General features: G+C 49.5%; 1 protein-coding gene across 2 annotated transcripts in view; it reads right to left on the minus strand.

The window, feature by feature from the left end:
- Coq8a (coenzyme Q8A) overlaps positions 1-20,720 on the minus strand; it is a 29,887-nt gene extending 9,167 nt beyond the window's left edge. Inside the window, exons 1-4 of one of the 2 annotated variants that reach the window (XM_041635500.1) lie at positions 20,580-20,720; positions 6,652-6,837; positions 3,591-4,004; positions 3,290-3,356 (exon numbers count right to left, since the gene is read on the minus strand). In XM_041635500.1, the coding sequence (XP_041491434.1) occupies positions 3,290-3,356; positions 3,591-4,004; positions 6,652-6,828 (658 nt within the window). In that variant the 5' untranslated portion in view covers positions 6,829-6,837; positions 20,580-20,720. Of the gene's footprint in view, positions 1-3,289; positions 3,357-3,590; positions 4,005-6,651; positions 6,838-17,624; positions 17,888-20,579 lie in introns of those variants that run through there. The other variant, XM_041635501.1, reaches the window with a different exon arrangement.
- Positions 20,721-25,367: the final 4,647 nt, after the last annotated feature.

The raw sequence follows: 25,367 nt of genomic DNA on the forward strand, positions 1-25,367 counted from the left end.
TTCCCAGCAACCACATGGTGGCTCACAACCATCTGTAATGAGGTCTGATGCCCTCTTCTGGCCTGCAGGCACACATAGTGACAGAATATTGTATACATAATAACTAAATAAATAATTTAAATAAAATAAAAAGGTAAGCAGGATCATGGACAATGAATTCTAAATATTTAACCCAGTATATTATAAAAATTAAAGGCATTTTCCATCTGTGGGTATGGGGAGACACATGCACAACACACCATACCATGAGGCAGGACTAGCCAAACTGAAGAAGCCACAGTTCCTGTAATGCCCAGGGACATCCCACCAGGATGTGTTGGCGCACTGGGATGGAGGCGCTACTAAGGGTGCCTGGTGGGGCAGGTACCAGTGCTGTTCTAACACTCTGGAGGGCACTGGGCGCTGGAGTCCTGATTAAACATTAACTCCCCACCACCTACCTTCCTCACCCTACCCAGCACAATATCTAACTTAGCAAGAGAAAGGAGAACAGGCAACGCTGACCTTCACCAATGACCTTTCCATCTAGAGTCTTTTCTGCTGAGACCAGCCCACACAAAGGCAGATGACGTCACAGGTCATCAGCTTGTCCAGGCTGAACAGACAGCATTCAGAGCCCTCCTAGGCAGACCCTGGCTGGACTGAGCGCTGTGTCAAACTGTTCCTGGCTGTTTCTGGGCTCCTAGGCAAAGCACAAACTCTGCCGTGGAGAGGACTGCCACTAAACAAGCACGTGAAGGAGCCTTCCAGGAAGGAGGCCTCAGGCTCCGCAGCAGCAGGCCCAGGAGCTGCCAACTGAGGGACAGGCTCCTTGCAGCAGGCAAACCAGGAGGTAAAAACAAACTGACCAGGGCAGCAATCATGATCTTGACCTCCCCAGTTCTACAAACCCAAAATAAACTGCACCTCGCACCCAGGCCTGGTGCCACGTTATTCCTGGAATCCCCTGCCCAGCAGCCTTCACCCAGAGCTAGGTGGACCTGGGGTGCCGGACTGGGACGAGGGGAACCTCAGCTGTAATTTCCTGCCACTGTCAGGTCCCTGCTTCTGCACCCAAGAACCTGTCCTGCTGTGATGCATGGTCCAGAAGGCTGTTGTCTACGTTTCACCTGACTGTTGGCAGCCTTCCTCCTGGCCTGTCATAGCACACGGCCCAGGCACAGCACGCTCCCAATATTTTTCTCAGGAAAGACAGTGTTGCTGTCAAAAAAGGGAGGTGACAGGACACAGAGCTCTCATGCAGGCAAAGCAGAGGCTCAGTGGGCCTGTGTCCAGTCGGGACCCTCTTCTGGTACCTCTGGAGCCCCACCCAGCCCCCTTTTCAAGTCACTTCCCCCTGTCACCAGAGGTGAAAAAAGCAAAACAACTTTCAACAACAGGGTCCTTCAGGAGCAGGAAGGGACAGCAGGAACAGCTGGTCACTCCTGTGCTGCTGGCTCTGCCTGCTCAAACTCCAGGGCCTGTTTACTAAGCAAGGCTGAAAGAGGCCTCTGCAGAAGCAGCCACATAACAGCACTGCAGTATCAGGCACCGCAGACTAGGCCCTGCATATCCCTTCCTTTCTTCTTTTTTTTTTTCAGGATGAGATCCAGGGTCTTGTGTGTGCTAGGCAAGGTCTCTACCCATGGAACCACAACCTCAGCCCTAAGTTCCACTTTAATTAACACACATGCTTACTCAGTCTGTTAAGAAATCCACACAGAACTGACAGATGGACATGGGTCATATCCTTTGCTTCTAGGTATCTAACAGTCTCCTAGAAGAATACCTGGCATCTGACAGCATTCTCAACCCCAGCAAAGTCAGGGTTCTAGGACAGGAGCCACAGTCCAGCTACAGGAGGAAGAAGAACAAAAAGGAGGGGGGAAGCACCCCAAGGTTTCTTCCCCAGGACCTCAGGACCTAGCCTCCTGTTCCCGGAACTGTAGAGGATGGGAAGACCTAAAAGGGTCTCTGATGGCTACATGTGAAGGGAGGGACCTAGTTATAAGACAGGCAGCTCAGATGTTCCCAAATAAGACGGAGGTCTGGGCCCAGCTCCCTCCTCTGTAAGTGCACAGAAAAGCAGCGGCCCCACTGGATCCTTGAGGGTCTGTTATTCCCAGCCTGTTCCTGGTCCAATTCCTGACCAACACAAGCTGAAGAGTTTGCTATACTATACACCACAAACACCATGGTGTACTGCTCCCCTGCAGGCCCAGAGAATGAACACAGCATGAACCTTCTGAGACTTCCTGCTGTTTCTGTCACGTTTTGTCAACAGTGAAGAAATGGGAATTCAAGAACAATCGCAGTGGGTTTTTGATCCTACTGCACATACTGGCTTTGTGGGAGCCTAGGCAGTTTGGATGCTCATCTTATGAGACCTGGATAGAGGTGGGCAGTCCTTGGGCTTCCCACAGGTCAGGGAACCCTGATTGCTCTTCGAGCAGATGAGGGAGGGGGACTTGATCGGGGGAGGGGGAGGGAAATGGGAAGCGGTTGCGGGGACGAGGCAGAAATCCTTAATAAATAAATAAATTTAAAAAAAAAGAAATGGGAAGAAAAGCAATGGATACAGACAGAGAAGAGAGCGCATTTCCTGGCCCTGCCCCCCCCCAGCGACTCAACGCCAGCAGCATCATAACCCATCACACCTGTTATGAACCTAGCCATCTGGTCAAGGCCAACATGTGAAACAAGCCATCAAAACTATTCTTCCGTTGTTTATACTGCCTGGAGAACCTGCTGAGAACAGCTAACCCTTAATAAACAGTACCACCAGAAGCCCAGGTCAGGGCACCCCCTGCCAATGGCCAGCATTCCTAACAGGATCTCTGCAGGTGAGCAATGGGTACACACCTACAGCATCGAGCAGAGGTGTGGCAGGTTTACATGAGAGCAAGGGCAAACCAAGTCCCCAGCATTGTAGCCAACTGAATGGCTTTAACTGATAGCAACGAAGGGCAGTGAAGCGCCTGTACTCACGGCCAGTCTCCTTCCTGCAAAGACGACCCTGAGCAAGGCCTGCCAAGTAGTCCAAGCTGTAGCTCATGGCAAGATTCAGCCACACAGCAGGCCCAGGGATCAGTCAAGATGAAGCTAGAATCCAGTAACCAGGTGATCACCCATGAGAACACAAAGACCCATAGCTAGTTCATGGCAATGCTGCCACATGCTCCCCAGTACTGGCACATGGCTTGATTCCCAACCACTTCCACCTTAATGTACAGTGGCCACCTCCACTCAACCAGGACAAACAAGGCCGGGCAGTAGAGGAGGGGCAGCACAGGGAATGTGGCCACCTCACCTCCAAAGTTGGCCAACCGCCCAATCCGGGTAACAGGCACCTTCCGCTCCCGAGCCCGCTCACTGAGCTGGAGGGAAAAACAAAAGAAACCCATGGAGTTGACAAAACTGACAAATGAGACAAGGCAACGTGAGGCCCGTGCTGCCTGTACCCCATCTCCACCCCCACTGGCAGCACTGTACCAAAGGCCTCCCTAGTCCTTAAGACACAGCATCCCAAAGTTTGGGGCAAAATAAGAGCCAACTCCAGCCCCAACGGAAGTGGGAACCACCTAGGTCCACCCACGCTGCCTCAGACCCACCATCTGCTTGTGTGGTTTGCTCTCAGGGCGAGCCTTAGCCTGCCGGGCCTTCTCAATGTCCTCAGCTGTGAGGCCCCCTACAGGGGACTGGTCCTGGTGGAAGAATCTTCGCTGGATGCCATTGGCCAAGAACAAGTCTCTGGAATCTCCAAAGAGCCTCCCATTGACTCTGCCCATAGGGGAGGTGGCTTGTCCCGAGAGGCCCGCTTCCCTGAAGGGTCCACTGGAAACGTAGGTGGGAGCTGGGCCCTCACTATGAGCATGACCCAGGGATGAAGACAAGGACTGGTCCAGGGAAGAGGCTGTAGAGGCATCCAGGGAGGCTCCAGCACCCTGTGGGGTGGAGAACTGAACCTCAGCTTCCAGATCTTCAAAGTTTTCAGTGGCATACAGATCTTCATGCTTATCCTGACCCTGCGAAGAACAAAGGCCAGCGTGAGGTGCAGGACTTGTCTGGAACTCCTCCTGAGGGTGCTGCATGTGACTGCCAACAAACCCTCTAACACTCCAAAGCTAATGCTGTATCTCAGACTGGAGGTCCCTTGCACAGCCTAGGAGGCAGCAGAGAACTCCAGCCTGCTTCCTTCCAGAACTCTGCTGTGATATCAGCAGGCGGCTATGCACACCACTGAGCACCCCAACAGGGCCAAGGAAGAGGCACAGGACACTAGCGATGAGTTCCTTACCTATAAAGCAGACCCAACACCAAGTCCATGGGGCTTTTAGGAGAGAACCCAGTACAAAAGACAAGGAAAGCTTGCAGAAGTGTAACAGACCAGTGAGTGATAAAAGGAGCCACAGATGGAGACCACTGGGTTCTGCAACACCTCACTACAGACAGACCCTCCCATCAGCCCTGGGGTGTAGCTGAGATGTTCCTGCCAGAGGTAGTCAGAGCCTGGCTGTCCTTGTGAATTTGAGACATGGAGAAAGGGGCAGAGGACACCCTGTGTTTCCTTTGTAAGGTATAGGTTCAAACTTCAACCCAGATTCATTCTGATTTTTAACCTTGAATGAACTGGACAAGTTCCTAACCCTTCTCAGTGATGTCCACACCTGAAAATAGTACTCTACTGTCAGACAGTGACAGAGTCTCAGCCGAGGCCCCAGAAACTACTGGTGAAGGCTATAACTAAATAGCACTGGGGGGGGGGGAGGCTATGGCCAGGTTCCTGGTTCAAATGAAATCTGAGCAAATGTCATGGCCTACATGCTGTTCACATGTCAAACAGCAACAGCAGGAGACCTGGAGCCCCGCGCTCAGCTCCTCAGATGCTGGTTTGTTCTTGACTAGGGGCTAAGGAAACTAAGAATGTAAGCGGACGTGACTGGAAAAGGCCAGAAGGCAGCAGCAGAGAAGGGGTCCAAGCCGAGGGCCTGCTCTGCTGTCCAGAGTCACAGAACAGAAGATTCTAGGTGATTCTCACACAGCCAGGGAAGGCCTGGTATGGAGAGTCTGGAGCAGAACCCTCCTGTCCTACGACTCCCATGATACCCCTCAGTCTTGTGGAACTGCTGGAGGACCCCACAGGCAACAAAGGACCCTATTGCCTGAAAGGGCCTGATGAACGAACGTGTGAATTAAGGGCCTGGAAGCTAGAGGCACACGGGTTCCCAGAGCAATTAGATCCCTCAGACTCTAGGGTGAAGAAAGGAACCCCAGACTCAAGTATTAAGGAGTGAAGGGGGCGCCTACTCCACGGCAGTGGATTAACCCATCTTCTGCCTCTGGTGACTAAGGGAAGATGACCCTGCCTGTTACAGACTCTAGATATATAAAGGAACGGTAGGAGCAGGAGGCTGCTGGAGGAGGCCAGTCTAGCCGCAGTCTTACTTTGAAGCGACCTAGAGCACTGGAGCAAGTTCACCTTCCAGGCTTTCCAGGACCAACACCCAGGAGGACTGCCCTCGCCCACCTCAACACCAGGAGGACAAGAGCTGGGAGTCAAGACTAGGAAAGAACACAGATCTCATCCTATCACTTAGTATAAACCATGGGTCTTGTAGCAACCTTAGCCTGAGCAATGGGAGCAAGCCTACAGACGTGCCCATCAACAGGAAAAGACCTCAAGTATAAAGGGCATAAAGACTTCTAAAAACGAAAGGCACCTGTATGGTGAGGAATACTGTATCACCCTAACACAGGAGGGAAGGGCCGGGAACCGTGGACCTAAAGCTAAGCAGAGGCTGGGACAGCCTCACACCCGGAGAAGCATGAGACCTTTATCCAGAACCGAGGGCAAAAGTGATTGTTTAAGCCTCCCAATCTGTGGATTGTTATGGAAACAGTACCCTCACGGAGGAACCTCACCTGCCCTAGCATGACAACAGGACATGCCACAGGACAGTCTCTGCCAAACAAATACACGCACAGACACACGCACGCACATACAACCAGGTCTATTCTGATACTGCTTTGGCTTTAAAACACCCCTTGATACAAGACGCTGAGGTTTCCTGGACAGAGGTAACCTTCGCCCCAACAACAGGAGGGAAAGTGGGGAGACAATGCTACCCTCACTAGGACTAGGATAGCTGCCACCCTGGGAGGGAGCACCTGTAGCCAACAACAAATGGGTCTTGGCTGAGGCTCAGCAAGCCTTGCCTATAGGAGGAGCCTTCAAAGCCCGAAGTTGAGCCAGGCTGATCTATACATGAGCCCTGCTGTGGCCTCCACGTCTGAAACCTAACTGTAGCATGCTAGTACACGGAAGGTGATTACATCGTGAGGATAAAGCCAGGAAACCAGGAAATGGGCCCTTAGCAGATGCCAAGTCTACTTGAGTTCTATCTTGGGACTTGTCAGCCTCTAGAACTGTGACAAGTAAAAGGTGTCATTTAAGCTTCCTAGTCTAGTGTTCTAGTATAACCAGATTCTCCTGTAAGTGTCCTAGCTTACCCTAAAATGACACAGGACACACCAACCACTGTGCTCTTTAGTCTCAGCGACAAGACAGGCTGTCGGGTGTGTGTCCTGGCTCATTCCCCGGTCTCACTAAGAGCTCCACACCTAGCTCTCTTCCTACCAGCACCCATGCCCATGCCGGAAGGGGCCTCTCACCTGCACCTTCCCAAAGACCATGCCGATCTGCTCCACAGCGGTAGACTGCAGGGCCCTGGCCGCCAAGATGAGCTCCCCGCCAAGGCCCAAGTTCTGCAGGTGGGTTTCCACAGCTGCCTGGGTCAGCTTGGCAAGGCCTTTTGCCACCATGATGGCATCCCCCAACATAGCAGCCATCCTTCAGGGCTGGAAAAAAGAGGCCAAATTAGGAAAAGGGATTACCACATCTGACTCACACTGACAGGTCCCCACCAGACTCTGAGCAGAAGGCAAAACTGGTGGTTTGGTTTTTCCACTGATCTTCCCTCTTGATTGAGGTGAACTGAAGGGAAGGAGGGGACCAGGGCCCAGGGCAACAGTCAGCACTACCGGGCACTTACCACACTGCCCATGTACTTCCTCCTCGGGGCCTCAAAAACACCTCAGAAAAACTTTGGTACGGACGTCAAAGAGCTGTGCAGAACCAGACCTCAGCATGTGCACTAACTCCTAGTCTGATGCTCTTTCCTCTGAACCAAAGGGATGTGATGAAGCAAAGGTGGCCCCTTCCCGAGCAGTTCCCTGCAGAGCCTAAGGGTCCATTCACAACAATGGTGCCGCTCTCCAGGCCTCAACTGCTGGGGATACCGGGCTCTTAATCGCTGGTGGACTGCCCAGTGACACATAAGGCAGTTCCCCACAGACCAAGATGCTGAGAGGACCTCTGCGAGCCACAGGTCACTCCAGCACTGAGAACAGAGAGGCGCACAGAGCGGGGAAAGCAGCTACACACACTGTAGAGGCTGCTGCCTGTCCAACTGCACACGTCCTCACCCCCTTCTCTACTGGCCATAGCAGAACGTGTTTCTTAATGTAGGCCAGGGTCGTTAAGGCCTGGCCTAGTTGGTCATTAACTACCCCTGAGGCATGGTGATGGAGTAAGATAAGTCCTGTTAGCAGATTGAAAGCTAAAGGAAAAACAGAAAAGCCAGAGATCCTACTGGCCTCCAAGGAGCACCTTGACCAGGGCAGGCAACAGAACTGGGCAGAGCAGTTAAGCAAAGGACATGGGGTCTGCTTTAAGTCAGACAAAGCCAGAAATCCTAAGAGGAGTGTGAACGTCACTTCAGACAGGGGACCCTGTAAGGTATGGGCTGAGCAGAGACCCTGACGCACAAACAGCAGAAAAGTGGGGCAGTCAAGGGGCCCTGTATTCCATCTTTTCCCTGCATTCACTGCAAGAAGCACAGGTGGGGAGGGACACAAGAGCACTGACGAGGGTCCTAACCCGAATGTGGGACACCTGAACATCAGTCCCTAGCCACTCCAAGGATTCCAGTGGATCTCTCAGTCTCAAGGCAGGACAGAAAGACCTTTATTTAAAAGGAGAACTGGGGATGGGAGGTGGGGAGAGGGCTCACAGTTAAGAATACTTACTGCTCTCACTGAGAACCTGAGTTCAGTTCCTAGCACCCATGCACATACACAGACACACACACACGTACACACTCACTCAGAGACACACACATGCACATACTCACTCAGAGACACACACATGCGCACACTCAGAGACACACACATGCACATACTCACTCAGAGACACACACATGCGCATACTCACTCAGAGACACACACATGCACACACTCACTCAGAGACACACACATGTACACACTCAGAGACACACACATGCGCATACTCACTCAGAGACACACACATGCGCACACTCACTCAGAGACACACACATGCGCACACTCACGCAGAGACACACACATGCACATACTCACTCAGAGACACACACATGCGCACACTCACTCAGAGACACACACACACGTACACACTCAGAGATACACACACATGCACACACTCACTCAGAGACACACACATGCGCACACTCAGAGACACACACACACATGCACACACTCACTCAGAGACACATGCACATACTCACTCAGAGACACACACATGTACACACTCAGAGACACACACATGCACACACTCACTCGGAGACACACACATGCGCACACTCAGAGACACACACATGCACATACTCACTCAGAGACACACACATGTGCACACTCACTCAGAGACACACACATGCACACACTCACTCAGAGACACACACATGCGCACTCACTCAGAGACACACACATGCGCACACTCACTCAGAGACACACACATGCGCACACTCACTCAGAGACACACACATGCGCACACTCACTCAGAGACACACACATGCACACACTCACTCAGAGACACACACATGCGCACACTCAGAGACACACACATGCGCACACTCACTCAGAGACACACACATGCACACACTCACTCAGAGACACACACATGCGCATACTCACTCAGAGACACACACATGCGCACACTCACTCAGAGACACACACATGCGCACACTCAGAGACACACACATGCACACACTCACTCAGAGACACACACATGCGCATACTCACTCAGAGACACACACATGCACACACTCACTCAGAGACACACACATGTACACACTCAGAGACATACACATGCGCATACTCACTCAGAGACACACACATGCACACACTCACTCAGAGACACACACATGCGCACACTCACTCAGAGACACACACATGCGCATACTCACTCAGAGACACACACACATGTACACACTCAGAGACACACATGCATGTACACTCACTCAGACACACATGTGCATACTCACTCAGAGACACACACACATGTACACACTCAGACACACACACATGTGCATACTCAGAGACACACAAACAAAAGAAAAAAAACTTAATTAAAAAATAAATTAAGAACAGTGAACCATGCTTTCCTTTCTACCAGAACAGTTATATATGAAATGTTAGTGAATTCCAAAATGGTGCCAATTCCTGTCCTAGATACTGGACCCCAGAGTCATGTGAATGGAAAGATAGCCCCTTACAGGTTTCTGGGCACTGTGTGGCAGAACCCGTTTTCCTCAAATCAGCAGTTATTGCTAACAAGCACAGCCCTACTGTTTATGACCATGTAGATTTCAAAACCACTGTAGCTGTTCCACGGCCACCCCCTTGGGTAAACATTATTTACCCATCATGCAGGGGTTGTGCTGGGCCTCCCTTGCAGTACAAAGTGAACCAACCGTTCACGCCCTTATCAACACAGGCTGTTTTTTGTAAAAGAGTCCCTGCCTCCAAGGACCAAAGTAGAGGTGAGAGGGCGAATGACTACCAGAAGGAAGCAGTCTCCACGGCTCCTCTCCTGGTTTTCACGTCTGGGGTCTTAAAGACCCTGTTTCTAATTGAACACAATCCTAAGGTGACCTATAATTCAACCATGCCAGGCACTCAGTTAGGAGGCATTTACATCATAATTTACATCAATTCCATCAAAAGCCCAGGAACTATTTTCACACACAAGAACCGTATCAGCACCACGATTTCATCTACACGGATTAGAGCCCGTTACCCTCCCTACGCTACCCTACACCAACCCTGACACAGTACCCTGCTGGTTTAGGGACCCTGTCCCTGAGTAAACGTTCTTCTCTGAGGGGAAACAAAAGATCCAGTCACCCCAAGCAGGAAAAGAGGATAGACAGTCCTCACACTTGGAGAATACACTAGCAAGGGACCATGCTAATATCCTTCACTCCTATCTCCCATTGTACTTGGCTTGACCTGCAGCCCTGGGTCAATGTGTCCTAGCCATGTGCACCTAGCATGCAAGCACATTTAAAACAGGCAACAACACCAAGGGAGCATCAGCAATAAGGTACCTGCCTAAGTGGAAAATACTATCCCAGAGCCTAGACATGAGCCCCAGTCCTGCCACCACCAAACTGGGTGACTCAGAATCTTATATGCCTTCTGGTCCTAATGTGTTAAATTTCTATCAGGAAAGTAAAGACAGTCTGAAAAAAGACAGAACTCCAACGAATGAAACCTCCCGCCCAGGGCAAAGAGACTGAGAAAGAGGCATGGGGTAGCCCAGAGACAAGTGACCCAAGCTCTAGAGGTTTTCCTGCAGACCATCATTTACCAACCTTCCTAAAATCCTTCCAGAGCTACCTCCTGGAGCCAAGGCCCAGCTGGAAGTTATCTAGGGCACTGGGGCCTTCAAATAAAGTCTCCAGGACTGACAAACATGCCCAAGAGATTCAGACCTGGCCAAATACATAAAGACATACCAGCAGGAAAGTAAGTAGTATTCTGATGAGTACGATAAGTCAATAAGCACAAAGCTAACAAAAGCATCAGTACTCATCCACTGGAGACGCACGTGGAGAAGGGGCAGGAAGGTGGTCATGCGTACCCTACTTCATAGCCAGGACATACCAGCCTGTCACTGTTCTCATGGAGTGAGAGCAAGCTGAGGATGGCATATGAAGATTTACCAAAGGGCATCAGCCAATGCCCTTCACAACTACAGGGCATCACAGGTGAGCTCCCAAGCCAGCAAAGCTGTGGTATTCACACCATCCTCCGGCCCCTCCCTGTCGCAGCTGCCAGTAAAGACTTGGAATGGCTGGGATAAGAACCTAAATAGCACACTGCACAGAAAGTCCTCAGCCCTGGGACGCGTTCTCCAAAACAGGCAGCATGAGTCTTCTAGCACACATGCCTCCTCAGGGTCCCTCAGGCACTTCCAGCTTGCATGTCTAAAGTCAGCCTTGATACTCCAGCCCCATACAGTAGCAATACTCATTACTGTCTTGTCTTGGCCTGTCCACGCATTCCCAGGAATTCTTTTTCAAAAATGTCCTGTCAAAGTATTTCCGCACCCCATAGCTTCTCTGAGATCCCTAAGATGCAGAAAGAGGCTTCCTGACCTAGCCCTCAGCCTTGCCAGCTGCAGGCTTACTATGCTCCCTCCACTGAATGTGGTCCAGCCTGGCTAAGCCATTCCTGGACTTCAGGGAGGACCCTTTTAAAGGCCTGGGCTCCCTATACAAAGGGGTCGAAGTGCATTTCCTCCCTCCTCAGGTGTCCCAGCTTCCTGTACCAGCATGCCTCTGCAGCCATGATCATGCTCTCTGAATCTGTCTAGCAACCATCTCACTAGAGGCTGTTAATCACAGGACAAGAACCACTTCTATCTTTCTGTACACCCGCCTGTTCCTCCAGCTCCAAGCATAGTTTACAGTGATAAATACCTAGCAAATGAAAAACTTTAGCTAGTCCCTCTAAAGCTTCAGAAAGTCTGGCATTTACAAAATTGGCTCAAACCTGCTCACAGCTTTGACCCACAAATGGCAATCAAAAGTTTCAAAAGTTCCTGGGCTGGTTTGAGGCAGAAGGAGCTGGAGGGTTTCTGAGAGAGCTGGCCATACCCTGGGGCTTCTGTGTTTCCAGCAAGGTATCATGTGCCAACGAAGCTGCCAACTTTGAGAATCCTCGTCTTCTAGAAAAGAAGGAAGAGGAACAGGGGTGACTGGCATCCAACACTAAGCAGGAAGCCTCCACAAAGAGACATTTCTAAATTTTCCTCCTGCTTCTGTCTCCCAAAGCTGCCTTTGCCACTACATAAAAGCCTTCTGTTGCCCCTTCTTTTTCCATGATTCCTTCAAGGCCTTGAAAAAGGGAACCATAAGAGATTGTACTCAAAGACGATGAGCCGGCCACCAAGAACTGTCAAGACTTTCACTTCAAGCATTCTTCGCCAAGGACCACCAAAGACCTCTGGGAGGTCCCATAGGGTGGTGAGTGGTCTGTGCCTCCTTCCAGTGAAGAGCCTTCTTTTCCTTTTGGGCATGACGCATCATTTCAATCCTTCATGGGAACCGAAAAGTTCCATCATATCCTCAACATTTTTCCTGTTCTGACAAAAAGGGAAACTAAATGACTGTTTCCTCCAAGGACTCAGAAGTAGAACTGCATTAGAGTAAGCAAACTTCAGAACCAAAACTCACAAATCACTATGGACTGGATGTGTCCTTCGCCTACACTTTTAAAAATCACACATCAAGGACCATTAGTCATACACCTTGGTCACCGAACTCCAGGCCTCAAGCAATGTCCTACCGCACTACCAGCTTTCAAAGGTAAACTCAATACTAGATACTAGGAAAGAGAAAACAGCGGGCGAGAAAGGACTTGGACTTCTGCTCCCCACATCAGACAGCAACAGCGGACTTCACCACGGAGCAGGCCTCTGCCAGGGTTTGTCTCCATCTGTTTCTGCAGGCTCCCACTACCCACACAGGGACCCACACCAGGAACTCTCTGCCCCCTTCTCTTTCCCCAGGCACTCTGTCTGATACCAATCCAAAAATCCTACCAAACCCCTCAAAGTACATTTCTTTAAAAGTGGATTGTGTGGTAACGTATGTGTCTCTAAGAATGGGAGTCACAGCACTACTGGAAGTGGGCTAGGTGAGTGTCCTAGTCACCTGCTTCTCCTGTGGTAAAGAAACCACGACTAAAAGCATCCAATCACAGCCCATCACTGAGGGAAGGCAAGGCATGAACTCAAGTAGGGAAGTAAGCTGGGTCAGGAACTGAGGCAGAGACATGGAGGGATTCTGCTTACTGGCTTGCTCCTCAGGATTTGCTCAGCCTGCTTTCTCATACAAGGCAGAAGGCCCACCTGCCCAGGGTGACACTGTGCACAGTGGACTGGGCCCTTCTCTAGCAATCAGCAGTAAAAACAATACTCCAACAGGCTTGTCTACAGGCCAGTCTCATGGAGACATCTTCCCAATTAAGACTGTCAGATAAGTCTAGGTTTGGGTCAAATTGACAAAAAAAAATTATATATATCAACACAGTAAGTAGCAGTACATGCATGGGATGAGGTGGTGTGATGATTTAAATGACACTGGAAAAAGTATTTGTTGACAAATAAGAGTATATTGCATTGTCCCATGGAGAAAAAAATATCATCACAGAACATTTAAAAGCATGAGATTTTCTCTGGGTGGTGAGTTGTTAGATTCTTCTGGAATTTATTTATGTACTCTAAAATCTTCTAGAGAACATGTAGTATTTGAAAAAAAAAAAACGATTCCATGTTCCTCTAGTGCCTATCCAGGGTAGAATGAGCAGTGGATAAGGGACAGATGAAAGGCTAGAAATAACCTCTGAGTCCTTCGCTAGCCCTGTTCAGAGGACACCGGCCCCTAACTGACCAGGGTAGAATGGGCAGTGGATAAGGGACAGATGAAAGGCTAGAAATAACCTCTGAGTCCTTCACTAGCCCTGTTCAGAGGACACCGGCCCCTAACTGGCTGCCAGGCACACAGCCGTCTCACTTTGGGGAATAAGGTTCAACTGCCCTTTTCAGAACCGTGGTAAGAAAAATCACTTGGCACAGACTCTTCCTCCCCATTGGCCCGTCATCAAAAGGCAGAAATAGTTAATGAGCGCTGACTCTGCACACAAAGCCCCTGGTTTTCCTAATTTAGCGTCAAATAACAAGTGCCGTGACCATATTTCCTCATCATGAAAGACACGAATGACTAGTGGTCCTTCAAGGCCAGATGGGGAAGCAAGCCAAGGCTCTGGGGCCATACCCAGCCTCACCGGCGTGCCTGAAAGAAATGCGGTTATTCTAAGAGAGTCCGTTGTGCCCATCCCCACAGCTATGTTGTCTGTGGTAACAACGAACTCCACTGATTTAGAATTTTCCCAGGAATTTCACATCAAGAAAAAGAAAGTGGCTAAAGATAGGCCAGCTGCAGGGGAAACTTTTCTCTCAAAGATTATTTGCATCTTGTCAGCCCTTTGTTGCAGGAGTGTGAACCCTGGACTGTGGCCAGTCACGGCCGACCCACACCTAACAGGAAGAGCCTAAGTTAAGTATGCATATCTCTTGCCTTCTGTTTACATGCTACCCTCATGTTAGGACCTCGGTGATGAATCGGGGCGTGCAGAGCTGGGTGTTGCTGGATCTCTTCTTAACGTGGCCACACTGAAGAAATCTCCTTTTTCTGGTTTTCACTCTTACTTTTGCTCTTTTAAATTGGCTTGTTATCAAAGATGAGTGGCTAAGCCTGGCTTGTTAGAGCAGCTAGGTCATAAAGCCTGACCCCAACTCAGAACACTACTTTCTATTTTTGTAAATAAAGTTGTACTGTAGACTCCAATTCTTCCAAGACATCTAGAGAGGTCGCCAGAACTGTATCCTAACATACCCGGGAGGATGGTACTGGGACAAGGACTGCCACCCTGCCAAGCTCATCTCCTTACATCCAGGAATGAATCTGACCCCTATTCAGAGGCTGGAGACCACCTTTTACTGGGTTATCGACAGGAAGGTAACCCCTGCATGATCAGGAGTGGGAGTAGGGGGATGTCAGATGCCAATTCCCTGCACAGATCCTCACAGCCGTAACAGCTAACCACCTACATCCCTTTCCTAGTCCCCCTACCCAGGAAAAGCACTCAGTCCGCAGCGTGAGCTCTTAGGAGTCCATCACCTCGCAACACATTCCTAGATGCTCTAACCAGTTTCTGCCAGGAAGCACTGAGGACACTCAGAGACAGGGGTGTCCGCTGAAAGACACAGGCAGGTGGATGGGCAGCAGACAGGGACGCACACTGCTCCTCCCCAAGCCTCACACAAAGCCTCTTGACTAAGGAACATTAGTCAAACCCTAGAGAGCCACACTGGCTGGTCAGCCTGCCCTACACAAGAAGCGGGTCCTCAGAGCTGCTCTCCATGAACCCCAGCCAGACGCAGCCCTGGCAGCAAATACAATTCCACACTACCCTGGAGGCTGGGGCAGGAGGATCACGAGTTTGAGACCTGCTTGAACTACACAGCAAAATCCTATCTCAAAAAATGTACATATTTTAAAAGTGTTTGGTACAGACTGATCACTGGCCTAAAGCACGGCTCTGCTGCCAACATGCAAGTTAAATTATACAAGCGTGGTTTTGAGCCTCAGTTTCCTCGCCTGCACTAGATCTTTTACATGAAAGTATGAGGGTGTTTAGGGCATGCACTGGGCATCCGGAGCCATTGGTTGGTGCGGTTATTAACTCTACGACCATGCAGGAACCCTGGTATAGACCTGGTGAAAGCGAAAGCGCAAAGATAACCGCTAGTATCTTCACTTCTGAGTCAGGGAGACGGGCAGTGCTGGGAAGGACAGGCTGGTCCTCACCAGGGCGGTTTATTTAGCGGTGAGGTATGAGGCACCACCCAGGACAGGTGATTCAGTATGCTGCTGACAGCCAGCTTAAGACACTTTGGAAACACACTGGACATAAACAATCAGAAAGTCCCACACCTAGAGCCGAACACAGGCGATCGTCTCTATGTCCTCGCCTCCCTGGTCCCCTAAACACACAGACATTGGCATGGCAACAGCAGCACACCATTCAAAAGCAGTGTTCAGAGGAGTCAGGCTGCAAGTCGCCCAGCTGACGTGACGAGTCTGCAGACACACTTTTCCTCTATCCATCCCAATCCTGTCTACAAGAGGGGATGGGGAAAGGGAAGAGCAAGAGGCAGCAGGCAGATGCTGTTCAGGAAGAAAGTCGCCCTGGCTATTCACAGGACGTTCTGGGCCAGAGAAGGACAAAACAACGAACCTGGCCACAGCAAGGTCCAGTGTTAGCTACCAATACCTCTGCAAGCAAGAGTCACCAAGTTGCTCTTCAATTTCTCAAATAACTGAGACGTTTGTAAGAGTGTCAAGTGGTGACCACCTGCAATTCATCAACAATTTATTCGGCTTCCCTCCTCCATACCAGGAGTGGAGACAAACATCTGGCATGCTATGTGAACAGTCCCCAGAGCGTCTCATCCAGCTCGGAGAACAGATGTCCTCTACTTCCTGGACAGCACACATGACAGGCTACAGGTGACAGACTGACAGCAGAAATGGGTTTCTAGCTTCAGACCTTGGGGACACCAGTTCTGCTCCAGGCCACCCCATTTCCCCATGTGTAAATCATGACAGTACAGTTTACCCTTGGAGTACAGAAGGATGACAAGGAGCCACCCAGAGCTCTTTCTGAAGTGGTCCTTTCAGATTTAACCAGGTCTGCAGAAAACGATGCTTAAAAGAATTAGGAAAGACCCATCTAGACATTCTAGGAGAAAGGAGGAAAAGCTGCAGCGCCATCTTCACAAAAGTGCAGCAGAAAGCCTGGACCTCCGCAGAAGCCCAGGGCAGAGGAGAGGCAGAAAGTGGAGAAACCTCTGGGCTGTGAATTCCATCGGTCTCTGTCTCTCTCTCTTTCTCACACACACATACACACACACTCAACACACACATACTCACACACACATACACACACACTCAACACACACAGACTCACACACGCATACACACACACTCAACACACACAGACTCACACACGCATACACACACACTCAACACACACAGACTCACACACGCATACACACACACTCAACACACACAGACTCACACACGCATACACACGCTCACACACACATACTCACACACGCATACACACACACTCAACACACACAGACTCACACACGCATACACACACGCTCACACACACATACTCACACACGCATACACACACACTCAACACACACAGACTCACACACGCATACACACACACTCAACACACACAGACTCACACACGCATACACACACACTCAACACACACAGACTCACACACGCATGCGCACACTCACACACACAGAGCTTTCTCTTCCAGTGACCCCGCAGGATACCCTGTCCCTCCCATACTTAGCCCAGGATGTCTATTCCCTCTGTAACAGACCTTTTTGCTGCTTTGCTCCGTCTACCTTAGAACACTGGCAGTCAGATAGGAACACCTTCTAATTCTTGGTCCCTCATCTCAGCCCCTCCTCCCTTCTCTTTCAGCCTTCTTCTTATGCCTGTCTCTTTTTTACAAACGCCTGCTCTTTCAATCCCACAATTCATGCCCAGCATCCCTGAAGCAGACACAAGCAAGCTCCTGCAGACTCTGCTCTCCAAGGAACAAAGCATGAATGCCTCCTGCTGCCCCTGTGTGATGCCTGAAGTGGGAGCCAGCAGGACTCTCCAACTTACCTCCGCCACTGCTGTCCACTTCCTGTTCCTCATGTGTTCCACCACTCTCCCTCCTGGTGGGCCTCAGCAGCTTCCTCCACCAACCTCTCTTCACCTGTGCCACAGCTGAGCCAGCTCAAGCTGGTCCTAGTTCTGCCTGCCTCCCCTCTGTGCACGGTCTTCTGGGCTGCTTGCTTCTCTCCACGGGCTAGTCAAGGCCTTCCCCATTCTCAGCCAGGTAGGCTCTCGGAACCAAGTTTCGCACATCTGTGCCACAGACCCATCCCAGCACTACAAGCAACCACAAGGCAACAGAACTCTGAAGGGTGATGAAATTATTTGAACTTTGATTGTGCTCATGGTTAAGTGATACTTTTTCAACTGTATGAAAAATGGGTGAATCTGGTACAACCAAATTATATCTTAATAAAAAAGGATGGAAAAGAAATAGTTCCAATGGCACTCAGCCGTCAGCCGTCTGATACTAACATCATCACCTTCCCCAAATTAGTTCTTCCTCCTATGGCCTCTATTTCCAGTAATGACTCCATTACACAACTCCAACCCCGTCTAGAACCCTGGCCCAATGTCCCATCTGCAGATACTCAGTCCAAACCCTGAGTCCTATGGTCCCTCTGATTCCACCACTCGTGACTCAGGTCACCCTCAGCCCCTCACTCCCGTTCCTATCACATGTGCAATCACAAAAGAAACAGGCCTGTTGAGCTCACCCCTTGACCTCCTTCCCCCTGCTTCTCCCCAGTCCTGGACTGTCAATGGGAATGTTAGAGCTATTTCCGGTTGTCAAACCAAGACGACTCTTCAAATATCCCTGTCTAATTTTGCACACAGCTCTGGTTTCAACTGACAAGATAATGACTCAGTGCTGGTGGCTCTTAATGGAAAATTATCCTGCCAAGTTTCAAGCTTCCCAATAATAAAGTCACTTTAAGAAGGAAGTGACTGCCCTTCCAGATCCCTACTATGGGTAACAAAGGGCACCCCAGAAACCTCCCAGTTGGGGTATTCCCTCTAGTGGAAGCCCACAGGATCAATTAAGAAGTACAAATTCACGGTAGAGGCTTGGGATATTTTTCTTACCCAGCACATTTATCCAGTGCACTATCTCTCATCTTTTCTGAACAGCTATCAATTTAGGACCTAATAAGTTCAACACCTAAACTCTGGGCTACACTGAAAGCAAACTGTAGACTCAAAGGCAAAGCCTCTTCCTCTGCACAAAAAGAAATGGGGTATGGTTTCCGAAACTGATCAACTGTAAGCGAATCTACAAACTCTGTGCACCTGTGCACATGTGCAAGTATGCATTGTGTTGTGCAGCCAGACAGCCCCTGAAGACACGGGCATGCTTTCCTTCCACATTACAATACACAAGGATGTCCAGGCAAACAATGAAGATCGGTCCCACTTGTTCACTCACCATCGAAGAACCAACCTATGATGGTTTCCTGTGCTTGCCCAACTAAGTCTCCCGACGTTCCTATAGGCAGACACTGCCAGTTTTCCACGTCCTCAAACTTTGACCCTATCCAGTCACATTCAGTCACAAAAGCCCATGGTTTTTCTCCTTTCTTCTGGGAGGTTTCACCTGTACATTCAGGGTTTCTCTGCTAAAGCCTCATCCTCATGGCTTCCCCCATTTGTTTACAGCAGGAACGTAACACCGTCCTAAATTTCTCAACTACTTGTTGACAGGTTGCAGAGAGGTTGCTGGCAGCATGGGATGACCCTGTCTGGAGTCTTGCCTGTGTGGTTCTCTACCAAATTTGCCCTTCTGTGGTATCTGGTAATGTCTGGTGACATTTTCAATCGCCACAATTGGTGGTACAGGGGAACTCACTATTTGCTTAGCGGATCCAAGCCAGGGATTTTGCTACACACACTACAAGACACAAGACAAGCAGACACAGTAAACAATTATGAATCCAAAACGTTAATAGTCTGGAGTTGGAAAGCTTTGTCTTAGGTGATTCACTAGCCCAGAGAATGCCCAGATTGTCTGCTACACTTTGCCTTTGAGTCTCATGGTCCAAAAAAAAAAAAAAAAAACACACTTCAGTTGTCCTCATTATTTGCAAGGTTAAATATCAAATCCAAAGCCACCCTCTGAGTCTTAGGATGCTGCTCTTGTGAGCACAACCCCCTCTAGACCCTTCTCAGAAGGGCCTTCCTCACTCCAGAAGTTTCCCAAAAGCCTTCCTGCCAACATGGCCCACCATCCACAGCACACCTAGAAGACTGGCCTGGTTACTAGTCCAAATCCTTGGACAAGGTGGTCGGCCTGGCACCCCCAGCTCCAGAGTTCTGTCCCACTGACACGAAGCACAAGAGAGCATGAGGCAGTTTTCTTTTAGGCTGCGAGCCCAACCCAGAGTCTGCACACAGCCTGGGAAGCCCGCCCCAACGGAGTTCTGTCCCCTCACACTTAGAACTGTGGCTTGGCTGAATGATATGACAGCTTCTGTGCAAGAGAACCACGGGACTCAATCCAAAGGGCTCGCGAGAGCACCAGTGTCTGGCAAAACAAGAAGAAGGAGCAAAAAGCGAAGAAAGGGAACAAGGAAGGGACGCCTTCCTCGAGTTCACCCCAGATCTAGCTGTGAAACCCAAGAGCTGGTTGGGGCACAGAAGTCGTAGTTCTGGCACAAACTGCAACCAGAGCTCGAGGCACCCTGCGATGTTCTGGGGAGTTTAGAGAAACATTCTGAGAAAGGCAGCCACGTGCGTGGACCACGCAGAGACCGGGCAAGCGAGCTTCAGATGCCTCCCGGAACCCACAGCTCCAAGCACGGCCCTACGCTCGCTGGGCCAGACCCGGGACTGGAGACCGCTGCACTCCAGCCCGGCCCCGAGGCGCCGCGGCTGCAAAGCAAATTCGCAAGCCCAGGCTGCGTTGTCACTTGAAGGGACCCCGGGGTGCTGGGGTTAGCAGGGGGCCGGCACCGGCAGCCTTACCCGGCTGCAGGAAGGCAGGCTCCTCCGTCGGCTGCGCAACGCCTCCCCGCGCTGCAGCCCTGAGAGCGCAGGGTACACGCTCCGAATCTGTTTACCTTCTAGCCCGCGCGCGCACGCCCCCGCTCCTCTTGCCCTGCCTACTATCCTCCTATTGGCTGCTCCGCTCATATTGCCCCGCCTACTAGCCCTCCCATTGGCTGCGCCTACCGTAAGCTGACCCAATGCCACAGGACGCAGTGAGAGCGTGCTCGGCCCGAGGGCACGCTGCTCACAGCCAATAGGGACTGAGGGTGGAAGGAGAGCAGCCAATGAGAGGCCGCTCTAGAGGGCATGGGTTCCTTCTCTGCCTGTTCGCTGCCCTTTCTCCCGGGTTGGGAAAGCGCTGCTGCTGTTCTGCGCGTGCGTTCTGATGGCTGGCACGCGTTCACAGGGCGACCTCGAGTTTAGCCTCCTACAGGCCTTGGCAGGAAGGCCTCAGAAGTTAAGGTGGGACCACAGAGGCCCCTGTTGCCCTGTGGCGAGGTTTCCCAGGTTCCCCAAAAAGCCGTGGCGGTGACACCAAGGCCACACCCTCTCCAGGTCTGTCTTTAGACTAATTGTGCTTGCCAAAACAAAACAAGTTGAAAGAAACGGCCCTGAGGAGCGCACTGGAGTACCCCAGTCTACCCTCAACGCCCCGCAAGGGCTGCTTACCCTGAGAAGACAGGATTGCAACAGGATCCATCCTGCGCCACCCTCGTACCACATGGGAGAAAATACCTAGCCTGCATGCCTTTCCAAGATGCTTTTGCTCCGGCTCAGCCCTTGCTCCTGGCAATGCCAGGCCAACTTCCGTCCTAAAGTACCTAAGAAATCGCTATCCACCCCGGTGATTTATTTTTCATTTTCATCAGGTTAATAATTTTGACCTTATTCCTTGGGAGAATAATGACCTGTTTTTACTATAGTTAAGATCATTTCTCTTTATCTGATAAACACACATTTTCCTCATTCCTGCAAGAATTCCTAGAAGCTCTTTTTCAGATATGTAAACAGTATTGTGGTTATGTTTTTTTTTAAATCCTTAGGATTTATGGATACATTCCAAATCACTGGAAAATGATAGGGTGTATGGAACTAGCTTCAAAATATTCAAGGGCTGAAGAAGTGAATAGGCTGTGACTTGACAAACTTGTGGAAGGTACTGCGCAATTCTAATTGGTCTTAATAATAAAAACCCAGTCAGATTTCGGGGTAAATGCTGAAAGATCAGAGAAGCAAAGCAGTCAGCCACTAATTCTTACCTCCACCGTATCCTCGGACCCTAGTGAGCCATACTGTCTCTAGGAATCCTCAGACTGAATCCTGAGCTTCCCATCCTCTCTCCGCCCAGCCATATCAGTTCCTGTCTCTACCTCCCTAGTGCTGGGATTAAAGGTGTGAGCCCCCACCACTAGGCTCCGTGTCTCTTTTAGACTGGTTCAATCTCTTTCATTCTCCTCAAAACCCTCTAGCCAGGCTTTGATAGTTTGGATCTTGGATATTTTTCTCAAAGCCCACTTGTTAAAGTCTTGCTCCCCAGAGACTACTGTGGAGAGGCTGTCAAATGTTTAGAAGAATGGCCTAATGGGAGGAAGTCACATCACTGGGGTTGGACTTATGGAATTTGGGGACCTGGGACCCTTCTCTGTCATGCCATGAGGTAAGCAGTTCTGCCCACTACACCATTCTACTATGACATGCTGCCTTCTGGAGGGTCCCCCAAAGCAACAGCCCAACATCCCAGGGCCTGAACCTCCAAAACAGTGAGCCAAAATAAACCTTGCCTGACTTTAAGTTGATAAGCTTGAGTATTTCGCTACATTCAGAGACAAGGCTTTTCTATTTCTTTAAAATGCAGGCTTCGAACATGCAGATTGTGATTTGGATCAAAATTAAGAAGTTCTGTCATTGTTTCTATATTATTTATGTCAGTCTTATTTCTCCAAGACATCCATTTTATATGTGTGTGTGTGTGTGTGTGTGTGTGTGTGTGTACACATATATCTGTATACCTGATGTTATACCCTTCACTTTTTCAGGCTGAATAATTTCAGTGGACTTTTTCCAGCTGTGCTGCTTCTTTCTCTGCCCCTTGCATATGCTGTCCAGCTCCACTAGGTAACTAGTCACCTCACTTACCTTATTCTTCAGCTCTAAAGCATCTTATTACTCTTCTCATTTTTTTCGCATCCCTATTTGTGTGGTGTCATTCTTATATTTTGGGGGTTTTTAGACATATTTCCAATCAGTTCTTTGAATATATTTGAAATAGATGACTTAAGGATTTTGCATAGTTAGCACAATATCTTTTATATTTCCTCTGAGGATAGGCTGTTTGTTCGTGTAGCTTTGTGTATCTAGTGTTGTGGTTTAAAGATGGATATTGTAACGCTGTAGAACTTTAAGACAATTCTGAAGCCATTTCTGACAATTCTGAGCTCTCTCAGTCTCAGCAGTAATGCTCCCCCTCTTCCCCCCTGGGAACCAAGGACCTAACTATTGCCCACACACGTACTGAAATGTTGGGAACTTTCCATCATCTCCCTGAGTCCTTGTGAATGTTCTCCAAATAGAACTCAGTTATTGAATAGGGGCAAGATAACCCTTAGATGTTGACTCAGTTACTGATGTTTTGACTCGGGCTCTGGGAAAGGGGCAAAGTGACCCCCAGATGTTTTCCCTTACCTCATCTGATCTGGCAACCACTCTCCAGCCAATTATTGGTAATAGCCTTTTTGAATAAGCCACTCATAATAGTTAAAGAATAACCCCCCAGACACCCCTTTCCTTCTGTGGCTTTTTCCTTTAAAAATAGCCTGTACCAGCCATTCGGGGTCTTTCTAGCCTCCTGAATGCTGGAAGACCCTGTCATGACAGAATTAATAAAATCCTCATGCTTTTACATCAGCTGTGGTGTGAGAGATGGTCTCTTGGGGCGACTCCTCCTCAGTGATTGGATTCTAGGGTCCAACAACACAACATGACATCTTTAGAAATCAGACTCTCCTTTCTCCCCAGGATCTATGGCTGTTACTTCTTATAGTTGTTGTTTGATGACTTTTCAAAACTAATATGTAAAATCTGTATTTTCTTCTTGTGTGTGACTACCAAAGTCTCTATTTAGGTTACTAATTAGGTTTTTAAAAAAAAAAGACCGATTCTCATAAATGCCTGGAACCAGTAAGTCACCTGCTCCCTGCCACTGGGTGCTTGTTGGAGCATGCCTTCAGCACTCAGTCAAAAAGGTGACAGCTCTGTCCTAACCAACTTCCTGCTTGCACAATCTCTGGGTCACTCAGAGGTGAAATCCAAGGGCCTTCTCCAGTTGTTCCTGACCCTAAAATGGCCAACCACATGCATGACTGTTAGTGGTTCTAGGAGTATGTGGACATCCCATTCCCCCTCAGCTCCTTTCACACTTTTGGTTAGTCTGTTGTTTATCCAACCACGTCAGACAGCTGAGCAATTAAAGGAGGTACCTGTGGTGTTGCTTTGTGGACAAAGGCCTTCTAAGAAAAAGGCTCCCTGCAATAGGGAACTTAAGTTGAATCAAATAGACAGTCTTTTTTAAAGGGGTCCTCCAAAAACCACTAGATGGTAAAAAGAATGGCAGTTCTTTGAGGAGAAGGATTCATATTTCTGGCTCCATTTTGCTCCCTGAGATGGTAGCCTGGCTATGTCATTTTTAAGACTTCTGTGTAGCCAGCAGGAGTGAGGGGGCTGTAGCACAATTAATAAAAATCAGCGACAGAATTGGGGTTCAACCTGAAGATCAGAAAAGCAAAACAGCCAGCCACTGGCTCTTACCTCTACCTCAGTCCAAAATGGCGATCCCACCTCTAGGAATCCTCAGAATGAGACTGTGTGTGTGAGCTATCTCCTCCCGTCTTATATTCCTCTCTAGGACTTGGATTAAAGACACGTACCACTACCGTCCGGTTTCTATGGCGAACTAGGTGGCTACTGGGATTAAAGGTGTGTGTCACCACTGCCTGGTCTGTAAGGCTGATCAGTGGGGCTGTTTTACTCTCTGAACTTCAGGCAAGCTTTATTTCTTAAACTAACAATGCAATGTCACTAAAGGGGGCTAAGACTGGAACAAGCTTAAAATTCTAAAATGCAGCCCTTTTTCTTCAATAAATATTCTCTAGGTTGCTGCAAACCTTCTGTGAGTTGTCAGAGTTCTAAAGGAAAGAATATTCAGTCTTTGACAGCTTCTCCATCATCTTAGTGGAGGGCGGAAATTTCACGTCTTTGCCATTTTTGCCACCTCCTTCTAAAGACAGTCATTTGGCTTTAGCCCGCGAACATCATCTTCTGTTTCTGTAACCCTCCTAGTAATGGAGATATTCTACAAAGACGCTCATTTCCCTCCTTTTGGCTGTCAGACTTTGGAAACAATGGGGCCCAAGAAATTGGAGTTTCCCCAGGAGTCTATGCTGGGGGAAGGAAAGGAGTGAAGGCTGGCGCCAGTCGGGGCGGGGATGGGGGTTGTCTCCTGGAAGGCTTCACACAGTTCCGAGTGTGTCAGACCACCATGCAGGAGAGACTGGAGCTGAGACCGCATGAACAGGACCACACCTTGACCAGGGCAGCTTAGTTACGCCTCCTTGGGATTCTGTTTGAACCTAAACCTCATGTCAAGACCCTGAACATTGACTTGGGCGTGGGCCACTGGACGTTTTGTTTCCTTTACCAGGGTGACCACACAGAAAACATCTCTCCTGCTCTGCAGTACCACTCGTTGGTTTAATTAGCCTATGACGA

The sequence above is a fragment of the Microtus oregoni genome, unplaced genomic scaffold, assembly GCF_018167655.1.
Source record: "Microtus oregoni isolate MIOR12 unplaced genomic scaffold, Mior012 000047F_ref0000412, whole genome shotgun sequence".
Lineage (NCBI taxonomy): Eukaryota > Metazoa > Chordata > Mammalia > Rodentia > Cricetidae > Microtus > Microtus oregoni.